The sequence below is a fragment of the Pinus tabuliformis genome, chromosome 2_2 (genome assembly GCF_031772625.1).
Source record: "Pinus tabuliformis cultivar Carrire ecotype Pingquan chromosome 2_2, CPIR1, whole genome shotgun sequence".
Taxonomy (NCBI): domain Eukaryota; kingdom Viridiplantae; phylum Streptophyta; class Pinopsida; order Pinales; family Pinaceae; genus Pinus; species Pinus tabuliformis.
Window position 1 is genome coordinate 216264457 of NC_142300.1, and position 19812 is coordinate 216284268.

Genomic DNA, 19812 nt, shown 5'->3' on the forward strand with positions numbered 1-19812 from the left:
AATGGCAGCCTGTTTCTTACAAGCCCATGTAATAGGTCCTGAACCAAGAGTGAAGACATAACCGGCAGTAGACTTCCGATCATCAGGGTCACCAGCCCAATCAGAATCAGTGAAACCAACTAACAGAGGAGCTTCTTTGGCACTGTAATGAATCCCAAACTGTACTGTACCTCGAACATAACGAAGTATTCTTTTAGCTGCTTTCCAATGACTTTCACGGGGGTTTTGCATAAAACGAGCAACAAGGCCAACAGCAAAGGAAAGATCAGGACGAGTATGGGTTAAATACAAGAGTTTTCCGACAAGTTGACGGTATAAGGTAGCATCAACTTCAGGAGAAGTACAAGAGACTGAAACTTTGACTCCAGACTGAAAGGGAGAAGGGGCTGGCTTACAGTCTTCCATGTGAAAATGACGAAGAATATCACAAGCATACTTGGACTGGGAAAGGAAAATACCCTCCTGGGATTGCAAGACTTGAAGACCGAGAAAATAGTGTAAGTGTCCTAAGTCTGTCATTTCAAATTTCTTTTTAAGGCTGGACTTCACATGGTTTATAAGGTTGGGATCACTACCAGTAAGAATAAGATCATCAACATAAAGAACAAGGATGATAAGAGAGTTGCCCACTTTCTTGGTGTAGACAGTATTGTCAGAATGACACCTAGAAAAGCCAGATTCTAAAAGAAAGCTATCCATTTTGGCATACCAAGCCCGAGGAGCTTGCTTGAGGCCATAAAGGGATTTCTTAAGTCGACAAACAAGGCTGGAGTCTGTTTGTATGAAGCCAATGGGTTGTTCCATATAGATTTCTTCCTGCAAGTCCCCATGCAAGAAGGCAGATTTAACATCCATCTGATGGACTTCCCATTTTAAAGAGGCAGCAAGGGAAAGAACAAGGCGGATAGAGTTCATTTTGGCAACAGGGGAGAAGGTTTTAGTGTAGTCAATGCCTTCAACCTGTGAAAAGCCCTTAGCAACGAGACGAGCTTTATGTTTATCAACTTTCCCATCTGGTCCATACTTGGTTCTGTAAACCCATTTACATCTAACAAGTTTGCGTCCCTTTGGTAGAGGAACAAGATCCCATGTATCATTTGTCATCAATGAATGATATTCTTCATTCATAGCTGCTTCCCAATGTGGATGGCCTGAAGCTTCTGCAAAAGTGTCAGGATCATGATTTACTGGAGCTTGAGCCAGTAAAGAAGAGGCTCTTTCAAACTGAGAACGTGTACGTCGCTGATCTGTAGGATCACCGGCAAGATCACCTGCTGCATCCCGAGTAGCACGGACCCATCATGGAAGTTGAGGATCCTGAGAAGGTGGGGGAGGATTATCATCCTCGCTTTCATCATCTGAAGAAGAAATGTTTTCAAAAGTAGAAGAGATAGGAAGAGGTGGCACATCCGCCGGATTAGGCTCGCAGGCTGATTTATTTTCATCAAACTTTACATCTCTTCTAATGATAACATTTTTGGACTTAAATGGAATAAGTCTATAACCTTTTACATCTTCAGAATATCCAACAAAAGTACATTTCTCACTCTTAGGTTCTAAAGCTTTATGCTTTTCATCTGGAATATGGGCCCATGCTTCACTTCCAAACACACGAAAGTGACTTACATCTGGTTTAATGGAACTCCAAGCTTCTTCTGGAGTGATATTCTCTAGAACCTTAGTGGGAGTGCGATTGATTATATAATTTGCACAATTAATTGCTTCGGCCCAAAAGCTAAGACTGAGTCCTTTAGATTGCAGCATACAATTAGCCATTTCCTTTAAGGTGCGATTTTTCCTTTCAGCTACACCATTTTGTTGTGGAGTGTATGGAACAGTATGTTGCATTTGAATTCCATTTTCGGTGCAAAAGTTGATGAATGTGTTTTTAACATATTCTCCACCATTATCAGTTCTTAGCTTAAGAATTTGATGTCCAGATTGTTTTTCAACAAAGGCTTTGAAGGCCAAAAAGGTGTTAAATACTTCATTCTTGAGTTTTAAGAAGTATACCCAAGTGCGTCTGGAGAAATCATCAATGAAAGTTAAGAAGTACTTGCAGCCAGAGAATGAAGCAACAGGAAGAGGACCACATAAATCACTGTGCACAAGCTGTAAAGGGGCTGAGGCGTGCCAAGAGGCACGTTTGTCAAAACTGTCCCGATGATGTTTTCCGAGTACACATCCGGAACAAACACCATCTCTGCAAGATACCATAGGAAGACCTGTCACCATATTTTCTTTACATAGATGCTGAAGGGAGCGATAGTTTAAGTGACCAAATCGCTCATGCCAAAGTTTGCTCACTTCATCATTATGAGCAATAAATACTGAGGGAAGATTTGATGACCCAAAGTTGTGAAACTTATACAACCTTTTGGAATCATCAACAAGACCAGTAGCTAGAATCTGTTTAGGATCTTTTAGATCCTTGATTACAACATCATGAGGTGAAAATTCAACAATTTTACCTTCACCTGAATGAGTTATCTGATAGACAGATAGAAGGTTGCAGGATAAGGTTGGAACACATAATACATCATTAAACTGACCATTGTCTAGATGAACAGTTCCAGTCCCTACAACATTAAGAGATCTATCATCACCAACATATATATTTTTGGTGTTACAATCATTTAAAGAAGAAAACATGGCTTGGTTTTTGGCCATGTGACAAGAGGCTCCAGAATCAATGAGCCACTCATGAGAATGAGAAGAAGAAGAAGATACATTTAATGCATAACCAGACTGAGATGATTGACAATGACATGCAGAAAGTGCCATTCCGGAAGTTGAAGTTGAAGTAGGCTCCACATGGATGTTATGTTTCTTCATTGCGGCTTCCAAGGCTTCCATCTTCTTAAAGCATTTAGATTCTAAGTGGCCATCTCGATTACAAAAGTTACAATGTCTATCAGTCTTCTTCCATTTGTTTTTATTGGTCTTATCATTTTGCTGAAATGATCTTTCATTTTGAGGCTGAGATGGTTTAGGACCATTCTTTTGAGGATATGACTTCTTAGGATTCTTTGAATTTGGTTGCTGCTGGGCGGCTAACGCTTTCGTGGAAGAGTTTACAAGATTAAGAAGACCAAGGTGTAAGAGTTTTTCTTGTTCTCTTATTAAGGAATCACAAAAGGAGTCAAAGGAAGGGGCCTTGTAGTCTTTTCCTTGACAAATGAAAGCTTCCCTTGTAGAATGGAAAGTGGAAACAAATACAGAGTAGGCTGGTCCCAACTTAGTAAGGATGGAATAAATAAGGTTACCATCTTCTTTCTTAACTTTAACACCTTCCAAGAGATATCTAAGGGTCTTGAATTTGGACAAGAAATCTTCAATGCAAGAAAAATTATTAGGATCCAAAGTAAGCAGCTCATTTTCAAGTTGATGGGCTCTAATTTCATTTTTAATCCCAAAAACTTTAGCGAGTTTTTCTAATGCTTCATGAGGAGTCTCAAGGTCTGCAATGTGGAATCTAAGATCAGGAGAAATAGACATCCCTATCAAACCACGTGCTTGATCTTGTCTATTTTCCCATTTTGCAACCTTGTCTTCATCTTTTGGTTTCTTCTCTTGGTCTGTGGCTATTCTGAAGAGACCTTTACTTCTAAGTAAATCTTCCATGTAGGCTACCCATTGGAAGTAGTTAGTGCTGTCAAGAATGACTTGGCATGGACTTTCCATTTAAAAAAAAAACTGAAGCTGAAGATGCTGAAAGTAAGTGTTCCAATGGATAGATCTCGAAAAAATAGGCGGTTTTAAAAAAAACGGCTCTGAAAAAGGCTTCCGGATGAAGAAGTTATGGCTTTTTGAAAAAAAATTGTTGACGTTGCCGGCAAAGTGCGCGAATGTGCGGGAATGAAAAAAATCCGCCCCCACAAAATGGAGACTTGAACCCAAGACCTCTACTCTCTTAAAATAGCTTTGAACCAATTGATCTATACAAAAAATTTGAGAGAGAGAGAGGGGGGGGGGGGGTCCTTGGTTTGCGTGCTTGCCTTGAGAAAGCTCTTTTTCCCTACAAAACACAAAACACAAAACCCAACACGAATATGCAAAGAAAAACGAACCTTGCGGCTCGAAGTTAGCTTTAGCAAAAAAAAACTAGAAATTAAAAAAAAAAAATCTCAAAGTTAGCTTTAGCCGAAAAACTAAATATTTTTCTCAATGTTTCTGATTTTCCGAGATCACACTAAGGTGCAGGGAAAAGAGCATACGCATGAGAAAAATCCTTCCTTTCTGTTTCTGATTTGCCCAGATCGCACAGAGTCGCAGGGCAAAGAGCATACGCAGAAATGAAAGGTATAGATCCGGTTAAAAAAAAAGGCTAAATAAACTGAGACCGAAATAAGCAGAGAGAAAATAACAGTAAACTGCAAAAAAAAACACTGTATACCTCCCGATCTGAAAAATGACGCAGCTAGGGCTACCGGAAACCTTTTCGCGTGAAACGAAAGGGGTTCCTCACTGGAACAGATGCTCCGAACGCAACAGAGCAGTCCTCTCGGCCCGAAAGCAGTCAGAAACAGCAGATCTAGGAAACGACAGCCGCATGCAGTTTTACCGGCTTCAGATTTGGATCACCAACGGACGCGACCCTCAAATAGCTCTGATACCATGTAGGAATTTACAGGGTAAGTTCCACAGAAAGAATACCAAAAGGACACCGCTCACAACCAGATCTCAAATCAATACACCAGTATTTTTGACGTGGTTAAAACCCTCAAAGTGCAAGGAGGGAAACAGTCCACGGCCTGTCCCAACGTGGGTACTACAGGCAATTTATTAATCAAAGAATGAAAATTTACATAAGCTTCTCTCATGCACGGATTACCCGAACAATGATCCTCCATGCGCTTTAAATAGAACTCATGGACCAATCGGGTGTCAAGCCACGGATCAAGTGTCGGTAATACCGAGGTGAGAGTGAACCGTCGGATCACTACATATCGTGACCGTCGGATTGTAAGTTACAAAATGTACAACGGTAAAGAAACACACTTTACCTAACTCTAACCTAACTCTATACTAGACCAAGTTGAACTTAACTATATCCTATGTGTCGGAATATCCTAACACTGTGGCCCTTCCTCCAAGTGCTTCTAGGGGTCACGGTCCACTGTTTATGCACAGATCTAGACACTAGGGGATAGATCTGATTGGAAAACCTTGCACAGAAGTTACAGCCCTAAACCAGGGCTTCAGATCTGCACAGATCTAGGGCTTTACTAACTGCTGCTCCAAACCCTGAACCAACCCTTCATTCCAGTCCTCTCTTCTCAGCCTTCTGCCCAAACAGAGAAACATTATGCCACCTTCACAAGAGTCACAGCCCTCTTTGTTTGTCACTGATCTAGCGTTAAATCTCTGAGATCTGAACTGTCTCTTATGGGTTTCGTCCTGCATAGGAAGCAGGTCTACTAGGGCTTATACAACTGCTGTCAACAATCCTTAGTAACAGCCTTATCGACACCCTCCAGCGCAATATTCCTTCTCCTAAAGGACACAGTCACACGCCCTCTTTGCAAGTTCTGATCTGTGATAAACTTCAGTCCTTTAGACAGTTCGGACTGACCTTGTTTCAGTGCCCTACCTCAGGAACCTTTGGCCACATTACCCTCACTGCTATGGCTTCAAATCATGGTATACAGGACCCCTTTGCTTCCTATCTCTATCCTCCATGGGCTTGGCCTTTACTTAGCAGATGGAACAGCCCTTAAAAGAGTCTCGGCCCTCTTGAATAGAAGTGGAGAAGCTCGGATCTACCACAGTCTGTAGCAAGGTAAACTCAGACCTTTGTTTGTAGTCTGAGGCACTGAAATCAGCTACAGAATCACCTCTTCAACTTGGCCAAGCCTCCCTCTTTTGACCTACATCAGAACATGAAACATACAAGTATAAAACACGTCCTTCAGCTCCTCTCCAACTTGGCCCTGAGATCTGCGGCTACATTGAATTGTCCTTACTTGAGAAGATGCACTTGGTGTGTGCTCTCGGCCTTCTTCATGTAGCAGCCCTACATGTCCCTCAAATTAGGGCTCTCTAGGGCTACATCTTTGACCTCCTTTGATCAAATGAATCCTTCACTTGATAATCTAGCCTTGTCCTAAGGCATCACTTAAATAGATTTGTCCTAAGCCTTCTTTGGAACCATCTAGATCTTAGGGGTTTTATCCACTTAGACTAAGATTTATTTTTCCTTTTAATTTTCTTTTTAATTTCCTTTTAGAATTTTAAACCCCATTTGGGTCTAAAACCCCTTCACTTGGGTCTTTTGCCCACAAACTTCTCACAAACCCCAGATATGGGCTTATGGAATACCTCCCAAGCTACACACTTCAACAGGGTATAACCCTAGTTGTGATGGCTGATGAGCTCCTTGGCTCTCTTAATCTTCTCACTATATTTTGATGTAACATTGGCTCATGGATCATGAGAATGAGATTCCTATTACTCCTATAGTGTACCACATAATCTTAAGTTTTTTGTTGTTGTTTTGTTTAAATTTCCTTTCAGTAGATACATTGTGTCATTAGATTGCTTCTTATGGCAGAGTCACATCAGTGGGATGTGCATTAATGCCATGGGAGAAGGTTTGCTCTAAGCAGAAAATGTGGGATGCCGATGTGTTGGGAGGCTGGAACTCTGTATGGTTTTCTTTTTTAATTTGAGCATTATATGTGCTTTATAATAGTGAATGGATTTATGATGTGATCAATCATATTCTCTGATTGCAAATCTAATTTATCGTGTTCACTGGTAGATATGTTGAAACTTGTATTATGGATAGGTGTCATCTTTGGTTTGATTAACATGTGTTTCATGCTTGCTTAATCATATGTTAACCTTTCAGACTATTGCATTGATTACCAGACAATCACTTTTTTGTTTTTGATCTCAGGTTCAACCTTTTGAGCCATTTGCAATTCTTGGACTGGATCCTGCAGCTTCTGAAGCAGAGATCAAGAAGGCTTATCGAAGACTTTCCATCCAATACCATCCAGATAAAAATCCAGATCCAGGTGTGCATTATTGCTTTTTGCTTGTCTGAATATAAGCCACTGATTACCTTCAACCGTTTTTTGATTTGCTTATAGCTATATGGATTCCATAAAAATTTAAAAATTCAACATGCATGTAATTTTGTTCTGCCACTCCTTTAATTGATGAAGGCTTACTTTTATGCTTTCAGAGGCCAACAAGTATTTTGTAGAGTATATATCAAAAGCCTATCAGGCTCTTACTGACCCTGCAGCTCGAGAGAATTTTGCAAAGTATGGCCATCCAGATGGTAGACAGGTTTGTCTCTGACCTGTTCTCTGTAAACGCACCAAAAATGTTATCAATAATAAGCTTGCAAGATTCCAGGATTTTTTTCATTGCTTCTCAAAGTTTAGTTCTTTCTCTGTATGCTGAATCTCTTTATGATTTCTGATCTGCTTCTTGTTCTTTATGTATTAATGTCAAGATTGTTGAGATGGCAGGGACTTCAAATGGGTATAGCCCTACCTGAGTTCTTGCTAAATGTACATGGAGCTTCTGGGGGGATTCTCTTGCTTGGGATTGTTGGTGTGTGTATTTTACTGCCCCTTATGACAGCAGTCATATATCTTTCTCGTTCCTCAAAATATACTGGCAATCATGTGATGCATCAGACACTTTCAACCTATTATTACTTCATGAAGCCCTCTCTAGCACCCAGGTTTGTTTTCTGATTTCCCTATATAAGTTCATAGAGATTTATTTCCTCAGAGCTGGTATGTGTTTTGTCAGGTAAAGTTGTCTGAGTCATGGTAAGCATCAGGAAACAACAAAATTTGTTTTTTGAAAGTTATGAAAATTAAACATCATTTGCAAAACAGTTCCGATGATGGTGGGGATATAGCTTTTGTCTGGAAAAAATAAACTGAATGTTGTCAATACATTCATATGCTGTTACTGATTCATGTTTCTACAAATTAACTTACTTTGAAAAAGGCCTATACGACTTGTAGAAAAAGCAATAAGAATTTTATCCTTGACTAAACTAATGATGAAATATTCATCTGTGAGCATGTTTTACTTAAAATTAGTTGCTAAACAAATCTCAGAGGTAGAAATTTATAAATTTTATTTTGACACCCTCTTTACCCCCTCCGAAAGTGAAATGTCTTCTGTCCATCAATGATCCTTTCTTTCTATTGGTTGAGCTAAAGAGATTTGTGATAATACTTTTATTTTGTAAATGTTTCATCGGTACAACTTTCCTGGACCTAGTAGCCTTAAGTTATCTACTTCATTGTTTACTTGTTTTGATTGAACCTTAAACGTAAAGATCTAGTACATCTTAATTTGGAAGATGCCAAATATATGTGCAGTTTTGGAGTGGCTTTAGAGCACCCACAAGCTTTCTTCTTGACATGATACATCTGCGATGCCTTTTTTGATTGAACTCCATTTTTAGTGCCGTGGTCACCAATTTTGATGACATCTTTTGAAGGTTTCTACTGTAAATAATTGTTTCTTCATTCTTATCAACTATCTTCCACATTTGTGTCTATGGTCATTTTTTCTTGAGTGATTTTTTTTCCATGTAACCAAGCATTCCACTCTCTAGCCCGTAGGCAAAGGTAAGATATTCTTTGGGGCTCAAGGCTGTAAAACAAGGCTCAAATCCATTGCAACAATATACTAGATATGAGCTTGCAGGAATTGAACCTAGGTGGGGAAGATAACAATCATTCCTGCCAACCACCTGAGATAGGCTCAATTGACAAGTGAGATTCTTTTGTTGCATAAGCTACCCTTATAGTTTATTCTATCACATGATCCATTACTTGTGTATTCTTCTTTCAGGATCTTTAGATGAGGGGGGTAAATCAATGGGATGAACATTTTATAATCTAAAATAAGGCTGAATGGAAAGGGGAGGAGTTTAATTAAGGATGTGAAGAACCAAAAAGTTTGTTAGACGTAAGGTGATCTTTTTAAGAGAAGGTTAGTCAAAAGAAATTTGCTAAGAGTTTCTAAAACGTGTAAGCTTTAGTGTATACGACAAATGTGTAATGATGAGTACTAATGGAAGTCTTGAATGCTCTTATGCAAGCATTGCTGATTTTTTTTACTGATGTGGTGGTATTTTGTGATGCCCAAGCCTCTCCCTGATTAGTCAACTTATTTTTGGAAAAAATTGGGACATATTGATGTTAAGTGAAAATCACAAGTTTTTTGAAAAAAATCACTTTTTGGGGTCATCGTTCTCCATAGTGTTGGGGCTTGAGTGGAGGCATTGTTGATTTCGTAGCCTCAAAAGGTCTTCTATGTTGACAATCATGTATCTTGGGAGGTACTCCCACAAATCCTGGGTACTTGACTTGTGAGGAGAAAACGCACTTTGTGGGAAAAGTACCCAAGCCAATGGGTTTTGGACCTAAAGTTGTGGGCTTAGAAGCCAAGTTCATTATTTGTTTATTCTAATTATTGTGGAGGAGACTCTTTAATGGAGTTAAGGGCTCCTAAGACAATTAATTGGAGAGCTATATGTTTGAGAGACCAATGGAGAGGTCTCACATGATAACAACTCATCTTGTAAGAACATCATAGCATCTCATCCTTGTGTGAATAGTAAAGCCAAGATTGAGCCGCATAACTTCAAAGAGAGCTGAGATGGAGTATATTTAAGGACGTGGGCATCTCTAGAAGAAGTTTGAGTGCAATTTTGTGTGTTATTTGAGTAGGCTGAGTCATAGTAGGTGTTGGTCGAGAGTCTGTTCTATCCAGGAAGGAGGGTCGAAGCCTTGAGTAAGAGGCCTAGACCTCAATTTGTCTCATATTAGGCCGAAAGGGCCTTAGACCAAGTACAAGAAGAGGCTGAGAGGGCCTTAGGCGAAGCACAGTGGGGCCGAAAGGCCTTAGATTGGGAAGATTACACTATGGGAAGGCCTTGTCCCTTGAGGAGTGTAACTGTGAATAGAAGTAGATGAAGTTTGTGGAAGAGCTAAAAGGTTGTTATTATTGTTGGAAGGGTGCTGAGTATTCATTATGAAGTCTGTTCACTAATGGAGGTGTGAATAGCGGTGTTTGGAGCTGATAAATGCAAGTGGACTGAAGGACTTGTCCATTGTGAGCAGCTGGGTATGCAGAGAAGTTGAGCCTTTTTTTTGTGTTATTTGGAGGTAAAGGACAACCAGGTATTCAGATCAGATTCCAAAGCAAGAAGCAGGGAAGTCTTCTAGTCAGATGGAGTAGCTACAACATAGTTGTGGGGGAGCGCCCCCCCCTCGAACCCGCTCCCGAATCGCGCTCCGGGCGGGAGCGGCGCTCCCTGCCATTTACGGGAGCGATGTTGGGAGCGGTCGCTCCGTCGCTCCCAGAGCGATTTTTTAAGCCCGGGAGCGATCGCTCCCGGGCATTAAAAAATCGCTCCGGGAGCGTTTCGAGCAGCGCCGGGAGCGATCCGGTGGAAAAAAATTCCGCGGACTTAAAAAAAAATTATTATTTTTTTTTTGTTTGTTTTAAAAGCCCAATGGGCCTAAAAAAATTTCATTATCACTTCATTGAGTTGAGTTTGTTGGAGAGCAAGAGCAAAGGAGCAAGGAGAAGCGAGGAGCAAGCCTGCAGAGGTAAGTAACTTAGTAATTTAGTTAGTTTAATTTAGTTAAATAGTAATTTAGTTAATTTAATTTAGTTTATTGAGTTTAAAAATCATGAATTTAAATTAAATTAATAAATTAAATTAATTAATCCCAATAAATTAAATTAATTTGTAGATTTAAGAATCAAAACCCTACAAACATCAGACACCATGGACCTGGCTATATTTCTTGGCATTTTCCTCTTCCTGGTCCCTTTTATGGTTATTATGGTGCTGGAGAGTAGGAAACAGAGGGGCCAAACTGAAGAGGGGGATGAAGAAGCTGGAAAAAGTCAAATTGGTGAAAACCCCGGTGAGGAGGAACTGGAGGAGGGTGAACATGACCCTCCAAAAACTAAACAAGACCAAACCCCATTGTGGAAATATGTTAACAGGGCTGAAACAGGGAGAGGGGGTGGAACCACTAAATTTCATTGCCCCCATTGCAACACTGATTACACAGGTTCATACACCCGTGCTAGAAGACACCTCTGTGGGAAAAGGCCATGGGATGGAGACAAACAAATAGGAATCAAAACTTGTACAGCGGTGTCAACAGCGGATAGAGCCAAATACATAAGGGAAGAGGAGGAAGCCCAATACAAATCAAAAAAAAAAGGGGTTTTTTCGAACCAAGCTCACAATCACAAAGAACTCCTTCAGCATCCTCCCAAGGCAGTGGATATGGAGGCACATGGTCATCTTTTTAAGGCGTAGAACCATATCAGATTTCCTTGATGAGGGGTGTAGGAATGATGTGGATTCAAAGGTTTACAGGTTTCTCTATGCATGTGGGATACCATTCAATGTTCTTCGCTCACCTTATTGGCACGAAATGGTTTCTGCCATAAATGATGCCCCTAAAGGATACAACAGCCCTGGGTATGACAAGGCAAGAACCGTTGGCCTTGATCATGAAAAAGCAAAAATATCACATTCTTTGAATAGAATGACAAGTTCTTGGACTGACCATGGGGTGTCCATTGTATCTGATGGATGGACAAATGTAAAAGGCACGCCATTGATAAGTGTTCTTGTTGTGTCTGTTAGTGGTCCCATCTTTCTAACTGCACATGATTACTCAGACAAGTTTAAGACCGCCATCAACATTGCAGAAGCATTACTTGAAACAATTGAGCGTATTGGGCCATACAATGTCATCCAAGTCATCACTAATAATGCTCCTAATTGTAAGGCAGCGGGAGCAATTATTGAGGATAAATACCCCAACATATTTTGGTCTGGATGTTTGGTTCACACATTGAACCTTTTGTTGCATGATATTGTCAAGAACAAAAATGAACAATACCAATGGATTGGTGATTTGTACAAGAAAGGCAAACAAATGATAAAATTTATTACAAATCATAGCAATACCCATGGCCTTTTCCGCAGTCACTCGAGATTGGAGTTGTTGAAGATTGCGAAGACCAGATTTGGTAGCTATTACCTCACCTTCAGGTGCCTTTTGAAGGTAAGAGAGGCATTGGCTAGCATGGTATCAAGTCCACATTGGTAGGTATTAAAGGAAAGGGCTACAAATGCAGCTGACAGGGGAGGTTTTGAAATGGTGGAGGAGGCCGCTCTTGATGGTCAGTTTTGGACAAGTGTGAGGCAAGTATTGGATTTCACCAAGCCCATTTATCACATGATTCGGTTTGCAGATATAGACAAACCAGTGATTGGCGAGGTGTATGAGTAGATGGATACCATGTTGGGGGAAATAAAAGATATTGTTCATAACAGAGATCCCGACTTGTACAAACTGATTCACAATTGTGTGTGTGAATGGTCGAATAGTCTTAATCTTCCACTACATTGCTTGGTGTATATCCTTACGCCAAAATACTACTCTACATCTTGGTTGGGCCAACCTGCAGCAGGGGGTGGGGTTAGGACCAAACCCCATTTAGATCCAGAGGTAACTAGAGGATATTTGGAAGCATTAGAAAAGTTGGTACCTGATAGGGAGGAATGTGCAGCTGTGCGCTTTGAAATAGGCAGATACTTCAGTGGCATTGGTTTGTATGGTAACTTCCATGCAATGGACGACAGAGATAGATTTGATACTCTCACATGGTGGGAAACATATGGCGGGCATGGACTTTTGCCAAAATTGGCAAAAAAAGTTCTTTCACAGGTCAGGTTGTAAATACTTCTTCTGCAGAGAGGTGTTGGAGCACCTACAGCTACATACATAATGTGAAAAGAAACAGACTCAATGAAAACCGAGCAGAAAACTTGGTTTATGTGCACTACAACTTGAGGTTGTTGAGTCATTACTGTGATCGGGCTTATGAGGATCCCGCATATAAAATTTGGGACAATCATCCAGAGGATGACAATTTGGAGGATGGTATTGTACATATTGAAGAACTGGAAGAGGAACTTGTAAGGGATGAAGATGAAGCAGCTGCAGCAGCCATGCCACCTCCACCTCCACCATCCAGTAGCAGTGCTCGAGGTCCGAGTCTTGTTCCTTTGCTGTCGCCACCTCCATCTACACCCTCACGTGGAGGTTCTAGTTCTGGTCTTCGGTCTGTGCGGGAGACTCCTAGAAGACCACCACGACCTGCTTATACTCCTGGAGACTCTTGTGGCAAGGGCCACATGTAGATTTACAGTTTACTTGTCTTTTTTAGTTTCTATTAGACTTTAGTTTTCATAACTATTGAGTTTTGAGTCCTTGACTCTTGACTCTTGACTCTTTCATATCATAATGATATTTTTTGTAAACAATATATCACTGTGACAATGAAAATTTGAAGTTTGAAGTTGGGCCTTGGCAATTATAACCAATGTCCCACCAAGGTTCCAGGACGAGGGAGCGAGGGGGCGCGGGAGCGGCCTATGCAAAAGCTCCCTACCATTTTTTAGGAAACGTGGGGGAGCGTCAGGGTCTTAAAAATTTATAAATATAAAATATAATTTATTAATTGAGTCCATTATGACAATTTGGTTTGAATTGAAAAGCTGCAAAGCATGATCATTGATATGAATATCATTTGACATTATCCAAATTTATAATATCATATAAAATAATAAATTTATAATTCTAATTCAGCTTGTTCAAATTCTAATTTAGATTTTGGTCAGACAGAGGGAGAGCTTCAGCTTGATAAGGTAGCCACTGAATTCTGTGAAAAGGTAAATGAACAGATCAGGAACACTGCATTGGCAGTAGAAGGGGCAACTACAATGGGTTGTCCAGTGTATTGGATCCAACAACTAGAAAGCTTGTTATATTATATATAATATAGACAGTACACCATATGCTGAAAGAAGAGTTTTAGTTCCAGGAGAGATGAGAAGATCACATGAAAGAATTTCTGACAGTTTACTATCAAATGACATTGACTGCAGGATGACCATCTGCGAACCAACTTGGGTGACCAACGATGGCATGGATAGTTTGTCTACCTTATTAGAGCAATGCCATGTAGTTCAAACTTCAAGTAGCAGTGTGTTTCAGGGGTGAAAATAATTTTCAGACCTGAGAATTCAAGCTGAGCAAATGTGCTCTGTGTAAATTTTGTAACAGTGTAAATTCATATATAACGACATTTCCTGAGATTTCTTGTTGCCCATAGTATTTTGTCATGCTTGCAGTAAACGCATGTTAGTCTATAGTCCACCCAATTATTTCCCACATGACATAGGTGCTGCTTCCATAGTTTGTATGTCAAATGTCATGCAAATTAAAAACACAAATTGAATGTCTCATATTCTTTGCCTGTCACTCCAGTTATCTCCCCACTGTAATCCAGCCATCACTTGAGAAAAAAAGGAGAAGTTTCAAAAGGGAAAATTCATGTACGTGTTATATGGTCCAACAAATTTCCATGATACTGACCCTCTAAAATAACGCTTGTTGAAACCAAAAGACAGCACAAGACGTTATCCCCATACAGAACATGAGTAGCTTTGTACCACTTTAGGTCTATTAAATCATAAACTATAAGCAAGGCCATTTTTTTGGGAGCGTGGGGAAACGTCCCCTCAGGGAAGGGAAACGTTTCCCTGGCACGTCCCCCTGAGTTTCCTCCATTTTGGGAGCGTGGGGAAACGTCCCCTACTCGTCCCCAAGTCCCCGGAGCGCAGGGGAGCGAGGAAACTAGACCCCTAGGGGAGGGGGCGAGTCCCCGTGGAACACTGATTATAACTCTTTGGTAATGATTGTGAATTATGAATATGATGCTTTGTGAAAGACTAAAGTTGTTTCATTTCATTTCATTATTCATGTTTCATTTTATAAATTTATAACATTTCATATCATGTTAACAGTTAGAAGTTAGGACTTAGAAATATCTTAGATATTACTTCTTGTAATGGTTAAACTTAGCTTACAAGTACAACTTTGGTGATCAATGATGATAAATGTTATTGAATTTTCAATTTTGAAAGCTTGAAGTTGAAACTTTAAGATTGAATTTGATGAATCATGATTCATGAGACTCAATATGTTGCAGTTGTAATATGTATTTTACTAACTTGTGGACATGGTTGATGACGATTATAATTTCTAGATGATTGATGTGATATGGTTCAATGATCAATCTATGTTTTTTTATGTTTTTTATGTCTAATTCATCATTCTACATGTTTTTGTTGACATATATGTATCAAAAATTAAAAAATAAAAAAATATATATATTTTTAAAAAATCGCTCCCGGATTCGCTCCCAAATCGGGAGCTTCTGAAAATGGTCGCTCTCGCTCCCGTTTTCGCTCCCGCTCCCACTCCCAAGCAACATGGAGCTACAACAACGAATAACGTGGTGGTGTTGAAGACAAATCCAGGTGGATGAGGTTCTTCCAGAAGTACCTTCCTCGCTAAGAGGGAGTGTTGAAAATGTAGCGAGTAAAGGTCTTCTGGCTTGTGCCTTAGCCAGTGAAGACCTCAAATTGTCCTTCTCCTAGTATGAGTGCAAGCTCATGAGTTAGACTTCAGTTAGGATGAGTTATTTCCAGTTTACTGGAATAATCATCAGGTAAACATGTGTAGAGTTGGAGCTTTAGTTAAGTGGAGCCTTCATCAGTTTGACTACAAAACGAGGTGGCAATTACAAGTTCAGTTAGAGCGAGTTAGTCTTCAATCTTGATTGAAGGAAGAATGAGTTAGTCTCCAGTGTTGATTGGAGAGAGAACGAGTTAAGAACTCTAGTGTTGATTGGAGAAAGGACGAGAAGAACTCTTAGTTAGCTCTCAATCAGAACTCGACTTCTAAAATAGAACTGGGCCTCCTTGCATGTTCGAATTGGGTCTATAAAAAGGAGGACAAAGGCACAAGAAATTATAGTTTTGTGCACAAGGTTTGTGAGACAAGACAATTTATGCGTTTGTGAGAGCATCTTTGACTGTGGAGAGCGCAGAGCTTGTGTCCTAAGAAATAAGAGATCACAAGTGCATTAGAATTTAGGAGATTGATTGTGCGCAGTTTTGAGGCGCCGATGTCCTAGGAAATAGGAGGCAAGAACTTGGAAGTGCTCAAGGAAATATGACTTGCACTAAGAAATAGGAGCCAGACTTGCGCTAGGAAATAGGAGATTTGCGCAAGGAAATAGGGTTGCCAAGTGTGCAAGGAAGGAGGAACTGGGATAAGGGATTACAAGGGAAATTCAAGTATTCAGTGGGGGTATGATTGTGAGCTAGAGGGGCAAGATCAAGAAGTGATCAAGGCAGGCTGAGTTAAATCGTATTAACTAAGAGCTGTGAGAAGAAGTAGAGCACTTTCTCAGAGACATATTGCTTTGTAATAGATTCAATTATTCAAGAACAATCAATAAAATACCACATCAAGGAAGCAGGTTTTCCCTGTTTGGTTTCCTGAGAAAACAAGTGTGTCAATTTGTGTGCATGTTTTTTTCTTTTTTTCTTTTTTTTTTTAATCTCTAGTGTTTTATTCCGCTGCTTATGAATTGTTAAGAAATTCTATATCTCGGTGAAAGTAAACTAGGTTTAGTTTTCAGTTATTCATCTAAGTAGTTGCATAGTTTCATGGAAATTCAACAGCCAATGCCTTAATGATATGGTTCATGCCTAATGGAATCTCCTACTGCGGGTGAAGCAGCTTGAGAGACCCCTTGATGTGGATGTCACTTCCTTGGATAACATTGACACCATATCTGATTCGAGGGTGGAGACTAATAAGATTGTTATGTAGGAGACACATGAGTGGTTAGGGAGTGGGGGTAGGGGATGATGGTCAGAAGTTGTTAATTGGAGTAGGAGAGCAAGATATAGGAGGTTGATGTGCTAGCCTCAACACCACCTACATTGAGTGAAGGCATCCATCAATAGCCGTTTGACTTCATGATGATACCTTCTTTTACTAGAGGACGGGCCGATTACCTTTGCTCTTAAAAGGGGCAGAGGGAATCGATCACTAGTTGCTAGATTGATCACCATAGATGACTCATGAGATGTAATTTTCTCTTTTGTATTTAGTTTTACAAATATCATGATTTAGTATCAATATTTGATTAGTGTTGTATCATTTGGCATCCTTTACATCTTATATATCACTTTTTTTTTAATATTTATGCGACAATGCGATTATTTAATGTTGTTTGTTTATATTAAAAAAACTTGAATAAGTTACTGTCTTTTGCAATTTTTATTGCTTGTGGTTTTCCATTATTTTTTGATTCTTTGCCAATGTTTTCAATGTTCCAATGTCAAGAAAGATCTTGAGGAAATATTTATCTCTCATGAAAGTAGAGCATTCTTGGAGGTGTGGGAGAAGGAAGGGTCCGTGGGAACCAAGGCATCAACTGAAGAAGGAATTATAATTGAAGAGATTGACGAGGTGTTTCAAGAGCTTGGCACTGCTAGAGGACAAAATATTCAAATTCTGGTCACTGGAATGAGCTTGGAGCTTAAGCAAATTTTGCCAATGTTTTCAACATTCCAATGTCAAGAAAGATCTTGAGGAAATATTTATCTCTCATGAAAGTAGAACATTCTTGGAGGTGTGGGAGGAGGAAGGGTCTGTGGGAACCAAGGCATCAACTGAAGAAGGAAATATAATTGAAGAGATTGACGAGGTGTTTCAAGAGCTTGGCACTACTAGAGGACAAAATATTTAAATTCTGGTCACTGGAATGAGCTTGGAGCTTAAGCAAATTTTGCCAATGTTTTCAACATTCCAACGTCAAGAAAGATCTTGAGGAAATATTTATCTCTCATGAAAGTAGAACATTCTTGGAGGTGTGGGAGGAGGAAGGGTCTGTGGGAACCAAGGCATCAACTGAAGAAGGAAATATAAATTATAATTGAAGAGATTGACGAGGTGTTTCAGGAGCTTGGCATTGCTAGAGGACAAAATATTTAAATTCTGGTCACTGGAATGAGCTTGGAGCTTAAGCAAATGCTTGATGAATTTCAATTACCACCATATAAGATCATGCTGGGTTTGCATGGAGAGGTTTTCAAGGTACTCAATGACCCACCATATTAAATTTTTTATATGTGAGCTCAGATATTATCCTTAATGGGTAAGGTATGCATGGAAGTTATGGAGACACTTATATCTCTGGAGCATCACTCCCATACTTTTTCATTGTCCAGACTCTCAGAGATTGGCCCATTGGATTTAAGACTAGATAAAACAACTACATTAAAGTCCAACAATTGAACAAAAAGGTAAGTCAATGGGACTGAAGAAAAAGTACAATTGGTGACAAGCACCTGCAGGAGTACATATGGTTATGTTGAAAACAAAAATTTAGCTAAACTAATAGATGCATGGGAAATACATGGAAGAGCATGATCGTGTAATGTTGGAAAAAAGAAATAAAAGAAGTAGGGGCTAGTTATAACAACATTGCCCTAGCTCAAAAGCAGCATTGTAGATGGAAATATGAGTAGGAGCAGATAGTGGAGAAGGGGAATAACAGACAGGGAGGTGAAACTGAGTTAATACCAAGGCCCTAGCTCAGTAGCATCATCATAGATGGAAATATGAGTAGGAGTAGATGGAGGAGAAGGGGAGCAACAGACAGGGAGGCAAACTTGAGTCAATATCATAGTGGGGAGCCATAGAGAGTAGTGTGAAAACAATGGGGTTTATTGTACTTCTCATGGGTTGCCTTTTCAGAATAAATGCTGTGAGGAATTTTCATTCCATTCTAGCATTAACTTTTTTTGTAGGCAATAACAAAAATTTAGAGAAGGATTGTGGTATACACAATGAGTAGAAGTGGGATAGGGATGAGAGCCAGAGGCATGCTATTATCATGGTAAAAACCTGTGGAAATGGCCTCACATGTTTTGGAAAACACTTTCTTTATAATTTTTTGCTGAATAAGAAAGAATATAACAAGAATCATAAATCACTGAGATAAGATTGATTATATAGACTATCCCTTCCCATATAGGCAAGGAAAACCATCATATCTGCCGGGGCACCAGCCCATGTTGTGTAAAGCTTTTCCAAAAATGCCAATTTTGGTGGAAAGCTGTCACCAAATTTGATCTAAAAGTTGGGAGCTTGCCCAAATGAAGGGTGATGGCATCCCCATTAAATGTAGCACAACATCATCATTTCCATAAAAGAATAGATTCCCACCAATATTATGGCATTCAAGGCATGTCTCAAAACTATCTGACCATCCATCCATCCATCCCAAGAGTGATTCCCATTCAATTGAAGGTGATAGCAAAGAGAATGGTGAACTCAATGACAATCGTTTGCCAAACAATTTTGCCTACCTTGCAACACCAAAATACATGCTGAGCTGTCTTTGATTTATGCCAAATCACAAAACCACCATTTGCTGGGCTTGAGTGGTGAAGCATATTTTTAAATTCTAAGGTGTTCTTAAGCACCAATGACTCAAGCACCTTACCTTAATAAGAATGGGTTTTCTGGATAATTTAGCACCTCTAAAGTCACATGGTTCTATCGATCTTGAGGGGCACACTTTGTTAAGTCGTTCTGTTGCAATTTGCTCGTAATGCGGCTCGGGAAGAAGTTGCTAAACAAGCCAATGACATCCCTCAAGAGGAAGCTATTTCTGTTATGGTCCAAAGAGAAATCTCCAAATCTTTTTAGGCTCAACAACAGAAACTTGATGCGACCCTAAAACCGCTTCAAGATCAATTAGCTTTCCTCATAAATTTGCAGTCCAACGGCCTAGCTTCTTCTGATCCTTGACTGAGGGGCCTTGATGGGGCCCCAAGTGCATCCTATAAAATAG

The 19812-nt window shown here is 39.8% G+C and overlaps 1 protein-coding gene across 1 annotated transcript in view; it reads left to right on the forward strand.

The window, feature by feature from the left end:
• Positions 1-19812, forward strand: part of ATERDJ2A (DnaJ / Sec63 Brl domains-containing protein) — a 128950-nt gene that overhangs the window by 53894 nt on the left and 55244 nt on the right. The window contains exons 3-5 of the mRNA XM_089404473.1: positions 6902-7022; positions 7193-7299; positions 7485-7702. Of these exons, the coding sequence (XP_089260599.1) occupies positions 6902-7022; positions 7193-7299; positions 7485-7702 (446 nt within the window). The remainder of the gene's footprint in view (positions 1-6901; positions 7023-7192; positions 7300-7484; positions 7703-19812) is intronic.